The 9313-nt window shown below is 36.5% G+C and overlaps 1 protein-coding gene across 1 annotated transcript; it reads right to left on the bottom strand.

Annotated features, from left to right (window-relative positions):
• Positions 1 to 5799: 5799 nt before the first annotated feature.
• On the bottom strand, positions 5800 to 8446 carry LOC106393551 (gibberellin receptor GID1B-like). Its single transcript, XM_048760316.1, has 2 exons — positions 7388 to 8446; positions 5800 to 7221 (listed from the first exon to the last, which is right to left on the bottom strand). The coding sequence occupies exons 1-2, from the start codon at positions 7424 to 7426 to the stop codon at positions 6184 to 6186; spliced, it is 1077 nt and encodes a 358-aa protein (XP_048616273.1). The 5' UTR covers positions 7427 to 8446; the 3' UTR covers positions 5800 to 6183.
• Between the last annotated feature and the right edge of the window lie 867 nt (positions 8447 to 9313).

Genomic DNA, 9313 nt, shown 5'->3' with positions numbered 1-9313 from the left:
GTAGTATACATCATCTCCTGATGCAGAACAAACGCCAGCATCATAAGTCGTACTCGAACGTCTCCTCTTCTGAGTTGTGAATGCATATCCTCGAGTACAAAATCTCGGATATGACTTCACAACAAAGTTTGGTCCAACGACCATCTCACGTATCCAATCGTCAAATGTTTCACCTCTGGCCAAACCAGCAGACACCTATTAATAGCACATATATATATATTATATCAATAAATGTGAATTAGTATAAATATGTGATAAAATATATTTTAATTTGTTTAAAGCACTCACATAAGTAAACATCCATCCAGTAAATTCTCTCTGCTTCATTTCTTCTAGTTCGTCCTCTGTGGCGTATCTATACTCGAAAATCATGTATATGATGACAATAATGTAATTAATTAAGATTTAAATTTCAACTTGTTAAAATAAAAATTTGTAAGCTCATTTATTTACCTCTCATATTGAAGAACGTCTTCGCAGTTGGTGAGCAAATATGTTTGCAAATGACTGCGCTCCTGCTCAGTAAGTCGACGGTCCTTTGGTTTTCCGCTAAGTCGTCCAACGTCTGTGAAAATGTCTGGAACCGTAACATGATATGTTGCCCGTTCGCCTCTATCATCATGCCGAGCAGGTCTTCTGTTTTTGGTCTGAACTTCTGCTGGAAAGTAGTACTCGGCAAAGTTTGAAGTTTCTTCATTGATCATCTGTGCGACTATAGAACCTTCCACCCTACTTAAATTTTTCACCATCTTCTTCAAATGGAACATATACCGCTCATACAGATACATCCATCTATACTGCACAGGACCACCAAGTTCCAATTCTCTTGCCAGGTGAATAACAAGATGCTCCATAACATCAAAAAATGAGGGAGGAAATATCTTCTCAAGGTTGCACTGAATCACGGCTATGTTAGTCTTCAAATTTTCAATACCTTCAAGAGTCACTGATCTCGTGCATAAATCGCGGAAGAAACCACTTATCCCTGCAATTGCTTCATGAACATTTCGTGGTAATATTTCCTTGAAGGCGAACGGAAGGAGGCGCTGCATCATTACATGGCAATCGTGGCTTTTCAAGCCAGTAAACTTTCCTTCCTTTCTGTCGATACAGTTACGCAAATTTGATGCGTAACCGTCTGGAAATTCCACATCGTTTGAAATCCAATCAAAGAACGCATCTTTTCCCGCTGCATCAAGTCGGTATATGGGAAAAGGAGCCCTACCATTCTCATCAACATGAAGTTCTGAACGAGCACATATATCGACTAAATCCAGTCTTGACTTCAAATTATCCTTTGTTTTACCTTGAACATTAAGGATCGTGTTCATGAGATTGTCAAAAAAGTTCTTCTCAATATGCATGACATCTAAATTATGCCTTAGCAGATGATCCTCCCAGTATGGCAGATCCCAGAAAATACTTTTTTTGTGCCAGTTATGTAGTTCTCCAACAGCATCTACCGGAAAACGCTCATGTCCACCGACTTCTGGCGTCCTTTCTGCACCAAAATCTCTTAGTTGTATCTTCAAATCTTTCCCACAAATTTCCGGAGGTGGACTGTCAAACACCCTCTTGTTCTTCGTAAACAAATTCCTACTCCTACGATATGGATGATCAGGTGGTAGGAATCTCCTGTGACAGTCAAACCAACACGTTTTCCTTCCGTGCTTTAGTTGGAAAGCATCAGTGTTATCTTGACAATATGGACATGATAGCCTTCCATGCGTTGTCCATCCAGACAACATACCATATGCTGGAAAATCACTTATTGTCCACATTAGTACTGCCCGCATTTGAAAGTTTTCTTTACACGAAACATCGTATGTTTCAGCACCTTGAGCCCATAGTTGTTGCAACTCATATATTAGTGGCTGAAGAAACACATCAAGTGATCTCTTAGGATGCTCTGGTCCGGGAACGAGAATCGAGAGAAACAAAAACTCTCGTCGCAAGCACAAGTTTGGGGGGAGGTTGTATGGTGTAAGAATGACGGGCCATAGAGAATACTGTCTTCCACTCTTGCCAAACGGACTGAAACCATCAGTACATAATCCAAGGTAGACATTTCTTCTCTCATACGCAAAGTCGGGATACTTTGATTGGAAATGCTTCCACGCTTTTGCATCTGAAGGATGTCTGATCTCACCATCTGTTGAGTGCTCCGCATGCCATCTCATTGGTTGCGCTGTGCGTTCAGACAGATACAACCTCTGCAACCTTTCCGTCAAAGGTAAATACCACATCCTTTTATATGGCACTGGAACTCTTCCAATTGTATCTTTATAACGAGGCTTTCCACAAAATTTGCATGTAACCCGCTGTTCATCCACCCTCCAATAAATCATGCAGTTGTCGCTGCATACATCTATTACCTGATACGATAAACCAAGACCAGCTACGAGTTTCTGAACCTCGTAGTATGAACCAGGAGCTACATTATCCTCGGGTAGAATACCTTTTACAAAATCAGCAATCGCATCCACACAGTCTTCAGCCAAATTATAATCTGTTTTAATGCCCATCAATCTTGTAGCAGATGATAAAGCTGAATGACCATCTCTGCAACCTTCGTACAATGGTTGCTTTCCAGCATCCAACATATCATAAAATCTCCTAGCTTCTGCATTGGGTAAATCTTCCCCTCTAAAATGATCATTTACCATCTGCTCAGTACCTACACCATAATCTACATCCGTTCTAATTGGTTCTTCTAATCTAACCGCTGGCTGAGGTTCACTAGTACTACCATGTTCATAATCAGTTTCCCCATGATGATACCAAATTTTGTAACTTCGTGTAAACCCACTCAAATATAGATGAGTCCAAACATCCCACTCTTTAATAACCTTTCTATTTTTACAATTAGAGCAAGGACATCTTAACATACCTGTTTTTGCTTCCGGTTGTCGGTGAACTAACCCCATGAATTCAGTTATACCTCGTTGGTATTCTTCCGTAAGCAATCTCGTGTTCGGATCCAAATGAGGTCGATCGATCCAAGAACGAAAATAATTTGAAGAAGACATATTTTTTATGAATCAAATTCGTGTGTAAATAGAGTAAGAGGGAGGATGAAGATATGAAGTGAATGAAGAGGAAGAGGAGTGCTTGTATTTATAGTTTAAATCCTGCCGACATACCGAGGAAATTCCGACGGAATTCCGACGGACAAAACTAGTTCGTCGGAATTTCCTCGGAATTTTGTAAAATCCCCCAACGGCTCTCCAACGGCTATAATATTTCCTCGGAATTCATCGGTTTTTTCCGAGGAACAGAGTTTTCCTCGGAATTTCCTCGGAATATTCCGACGGACTGTAGTTTCCTCGGAATTCCGTCGGTATATTCCGAGGAAATTCCGAGGAAACCCAATTTTGTGTTTCCTCGGAATTTCCTCAGAAATTCCTCGGTATATTCCGAGGATTTCATTTTCCGTCGGAATGTCCGTCAGAATATCGCTGTTTTCTTGTAGTGTTATAATCATACAGTTCTATGATCATTCATATCATTTTATAACTGAATATTTAAATAATCGATAACAAAAATTTCAATGTGAAATCTTTAATAAGTTTATAATTTATAAATGTTTTTGAAAATTCATTGAAAGTTTTAATATTAAAATATTTATGTAATCTTATGGTATATAGTATAATCTATATATATATATATATAAATATATATGTTTTATTATTAAATGATATTTTTTACTCATATGGTTTTAAAATAATGTGTATCTTCTTATAATATTAAATAAAAGTTCATATTAATACAATTTTATGATCATTTGTAACTTATTATGACAAAAAAAATAATCTATTGATCACAAAATTTTCAGAGTGGGGATATTCAAATTTCTAATAATTTATAGACGTTTTGAAAAATTCATAATATAACATATAAGAAAAATTATAAATGTTTTTATTATATATTTAATGTGATTTTTAAATATATTTTAATAATATAAAATTAAAAAAAGAACTAAGATACAAAAATTGTTATCAAATATTTATTATTCATTATAATTAATTTTCACATATACGTTAATCATATTAGGTAATTTCGTAGCTTTTATTTAAGGAAAGTGCAAAATATTTTTTGGTACGTTATTTATCAATTCGATAGTTAGTTTAATAAAAAGTGTAATATAAGTTAAGATGAACCAACCTATTTTTCTAGGAATAGTATATTTTGTATAGTTATTTATTAAATAAGAATTTATAATCATACAGTTCTATGATCGTTCATATCGTTTTATAACAAAATATTTAAATCATCGATAACAAAATTTTCAATCTGAAATCTTTAATAAATTTATAATTTATAAATGTTCTTGAAAATTCATTGAAAGTTTTAATATTAAAATATTTATGTAATCTTATGGTATATAGTGTTTAATATATATATATATATATATATATATATATATATTTATTTTATTATTAAATGATATTTTTTACTCATATGGTTTTAAAATCATGTGTATCTTCTTATAATAAAAATGTTAAACCATTGATCATTAATTTTTAACATAATAATTTTAATAGTTTTAGTCATTTATTGTCGTTTTTAAAAATTTAAAATATAACATATACGAAAAAATCTAAATTTTATTTTTATAGCTAATTTGATTGTTTAATTTATTTTAATAATATAAAATTAAACAAAAAAATGATGGAGGAGATATACATTGTTATCAAATCTTTATTATTAAACTCATTAATTGTCATATATATATTAGTCATTTATGGTAATTCCGTAGGTTTTATTTAAGGAAAGAAAATATCATATCATATCATTATATCATATAGTTTGACCAACTTATGTATCTAACAACATATAAAAATCGAATGTGGACCTACTTATTTTTCAATTGAATGTAATTGACTACCTAATTGAGTGTCACCTATGCATTGGGGCCTCTTTTAATTAATACAAAATTGAGGTTACATCTTTTCAAATGTTCCTCAATTAATATATAAGGGATGGTAATCACTAATCAGGAAAGTGAAATTATATTCAAAGTAATAAGTTGCCTGTAAAATGTTATCCTCTTCTTTTATCATTCGTTATACAGAAAAAACTACCAACTAGACAAAAACTACAGAAAAATTGTTTTTCCCTACCACTTGGCATCCAAAAGAAAAGTACATAACACACATAAGCCATGGTTATAAATGATTTATTATAAAGAAATGTATAGAAACAAACATATGTAGCCAAAAGAGATTGAATTCTCTAAGAGGGGGGTCCATGTTTCCTCCCAAAGTTCAAAACCCACTTACAAGGAAACGCCAAAAGTTCCAAATCAAATACATGCAAATAGAAGAAGCAATAAGCCAAAGATGCCAAAGTAATGGTAAGTAATATAAAAGAAAAATCTATTGATGATTTTGATAGTTTTGTCCAACATTATTTTAATATATATATTAAATTTGGTTTTGTAAGCATTTTTTCTATCATATGGGTGGATGGGGTTTGGTTTTGGCATTGTGAAGCTTTTGCCTCAAATGCACACACAACACTTGTCTTTTTCTTCTCTCACATTCATTTCATCTACCTTCTGTCTTTATTACTCAGTCAAACGCCATTGCAATATGTCTCCCTAGGGTTTTCTCTTAGACCTCTGTTTTTTTTTTAAATATGTTTCTGTTGCAGTTATAGCAAAGGCAGAGCAAATGCTTGAATGGGTTCGAAATTGGAAAACCTTAAAGGGGTATTTTTTTAAAAAAAGTTTTGTGCATGGTAAGGCAAAAACCTTCAATGCATGAATTAAACAAAACGAGAATAAGGTGAAAAAACTAGAACCACAAAGACATGCTCTTTTTATTAAAAGCATGGAAGACAAAAAGGTTAATATAAACATACAAATCCACGCCAAGGACAAGTTTTACCCAATGTACTCAAGAGCCAACTAAAGACTATCTCCTATACTACCAAGCAAAGTACCATTTTCCGGTTTATCCCTAAACCGATACATGCCGATAACAGAATTGGTTTTTGCATCCGGCGCAACCAACAAAATCTCACAATAAGCCGGACATATGATGCTTCAGTAGACTAATGAAGACACAAAAAACGTGACTAAGCAGTGAGCACTACACAATAGCTTACTCAAAATCCAATCCTCTTCTTCTTCTCTTCATGTATAGAACATCAACATAGAGCAGACATATATTCATGTTGCTATGGAGTCAGAAGAATAGGACTTGACTTGCTTAGACTATCATCCTCTATGGAGTGCACAAACTTTTTCAACTCGTCCATAAGACAACGGAAGTGATCATTGTTAGGCAAGAAGTAAAACCCAATGGTAGCCTGCTTCAAATACAAAAGGTTAACATCCTGACCACTCTTCTTAAGCCCATCGACATAAGCCAATTGCCAATCCTGAACAAGATCTAAACCAGCCACAACGACAAGACTTTTGGGAAACTTGACTCCTTCAAGGCATCGACCTCGAGGACCAAAGGGATTACAAGCTGGATGATCTCTATCTTCACCCTGAGGTAAAAAAGCCCTCCAATACCAATCTCGATCTTGAACAGTAACAAAGTATTTACCGTCAAGTCTCTTCTCAGACTGAGTCCTCTCTACCCCACCAAACATAGGGTGAAGAAGAATGTTCCCCAACACTTTAACTCCTTCGTTGGTCGCCCTGACAACAACATTATGAGCTATGTTGCCTCCAGAGCTGTCACCAGCCAAGTAAACATAAACATCGGAGTCTTTACCACTCCGAAGCCAGATTCTGGATTTGACCCATTTGAGAGCGTTCCATCCGTCGTCGTAAGCACAAGGGTAACGATGCTCCGGCGACCTCCGGTAATCAACGGAGACAACAACAACGCCGCATATGGTCACTAACCGTCGGCAGAGAGTGTCGTAGATGGCGCTGTTGACGGAGGAGTGAGTGAAGCTACCTCCGTGGAAGAAGACGAGAACGGGGACGATCTCTGTGGTGCTGAGAGGCTCTGTGAGGTCGACGGCGCCGTAGCGGGAGGGGTCGAGGGGAGCTGGGAGGTAGATTCTGGTGAGGAGGTTGGTGGAGGAGTCGAGGTGGTCGAAGGAGAAGACGCCATCGAGGGGGAAAGAGTTGGGGGGAACTTTGCGGTCGAGAAACTCGGCGAGGTGACGGTTGAAGGAGCCGTCGGGACGGCGGAGGAGGGTGTAAGCGAGCTTGAAGTTGGAAATGAGGACCCATGTGTTGAGTGGGACTATTCTCTACAGAACAAGAAGAAGAATTTTAATGTCAGATGGGACGTCTACAGATACGTCCGTACTATAAATCTATGATGATGATGATGATGATCTTCATCGGCTAAGAACTAAAAAAAAAAAGATGGAGAAGAAAGCAAAAGTGAATGGTTCGTTTCAGAAAGAAAAGTACCTTGCATTCGTTAAGGTTGACTTCGTTTCCAGCAGCCATCGCAAAAACTAGCTAGCAACAGAGGAAGAGATCCTATGGAGATAAAAAGAGGAGGCAGAGAGATAACAACAAGTACAGAGCTCTTCTTTCCTACTACCAAGAGAGCAAAGAGATGTGGTCAAAGGTGAGAGATGAAATAAAATAACACATCGGACGGTGACGAATGGACCGGACGACCGAGTTATTCTCTTTCCATCTGTGGGTCCCTCACGACTATCCACTTTTCCCCTCAATTTTTCTATTTTCGTATTTACTTGATTCTTTTTCTTTTCATTGTCGACTGACAGCGATAAGGTAATTTACTACTCGTGGATAAAGTCTAGGAGAGAGAGAAAACACTCTTCCTTCTCTCTAGTTTTATCACCATCGCAAATAGTGTTCTTCGGTCGGCAGAGTGGGCTTCCACAGCCACCGCCGGTCCGATTTTTGTGTTTTTTTTTTCCGTTTTTTCGCTGTGCATGTCTTTGTTCTGACTTTGGGATGAGGAAGCTCTGTTAGTTTCGTCGTCGCCGGCTAAGATTCCGGGGGGTGGAGGCTTTCAAAACCTTGCGTCGCCGGCTTTTGGATTTTGATCTTTATTCACGGTGGGTTATCTGTTACGGTGTTCTGGTTTGTCGGATTGGCTTTCTTGGATGAGATCTCGAATAGATCGATTGATGCTCTCCAAGAATGAAAATAAGGCGTGGAAGGCAAACGAGATGGAGGTTCGGATTTCTTAATCCTGTGTCTGCCGGCTTCGTGGCTCTGGATGAGATATCGATGTTGATCGATGAAAGCTCTCCGAAGAAAAGAGCACGGCCGTGGAAGATGCATGTGAACCAGGGGGATTCCGGTGAAACGCCGCTTGGTTTCGGCGGTGGAAAAGGAGTAGGGTTATGGTGACACGTGTTTGTCTCGCAGTTGAGGGGTAAACACGTGTTTTTGACGTGTCGGGTTGATTTCGGTGTTGGGCTTACCTTTAATGGGCTTCTGTTTAATATGTTTTTATGTTGTTTTGAGCCCTTTTGGGCTTTGGCTGTAAATATTGTTGGGTTTGGTCCAGTTTGGACCTAGACCCTTATAATAATACTATAGATGGCAAAAAAAAAAAAAAGGTAATTTACTACTCCCTCTCTTCCTGGATCTGGATATAAGATGTTTAGATAGAAACACATATATTAAGAAAACTATTTTTTGTCTAGAAAGTGTCATTAAAACTATAAATTAATGGTATTTAACCAATTATAAAATAAACTATTAAAATATAATTGGAATCACAGATTTTAATAAAGTAAAAATTACCTAGAAAAATAAAAACATCTTATATATTGAAACATCAAAATTCTATAAAACATCATACATTTAGGAACGGATGAAATAATTCTCAATTATAATCAATAAAATATATCAATTGTAAAAACAAGTAGCAGATTGGCCATGGTGTCATGTGATGAGAGATAGAGAGAGGATTGGCTTATTGGCACGACACGCTCACTCATAATTGCTCCTTTTGACCCCTATTTTTTCCCTTACTATTCTAATCAAACGGATATCCCCTATATATTAAAAATGAAGTATTATAACATTTTAGGTAACTTTGTGTCATCACCACAATGAGTCTTAGAATCCTTAGAGAATTAGGTTGATATATCTAAATATATATATATATATATATATATATATTTTAACTCAAAATTTTATAATCTTTCATAACGAAACACATCGTGGATTACAAAAACCGGCAGAAAATGGTAATATCTCCGGAAGCAATAGCCCAAAAGAGAGAGACAATAACAATGAAGTAAAATAATACGAGAAAAAACATTAGAGAGCCACAGGTACTAAAGCTGGAACTGATGGACTGATCATAACTCGCAGACACTCCTGAGAAAAATGAGACCGAAGATA

Source organism: Brassica napus, chromosome C6 (assembly GCF_020379485.1).
Source record: "Brassica napus cultivar Da-Ae chromosome C6, Da-Ae, whole genome shotgun sequence".
Lineage (NCBI taxonomy): Eukaryota > Viridiplantae > Streptophyta > Magnoliopsida > Brassicales > Brassicaceae > Brassica > Brassica napus.
Note: the sequence above shows the minus strand (reverse complement) of the source record. Positions and strands in the feature narration are given on the sequence as shown.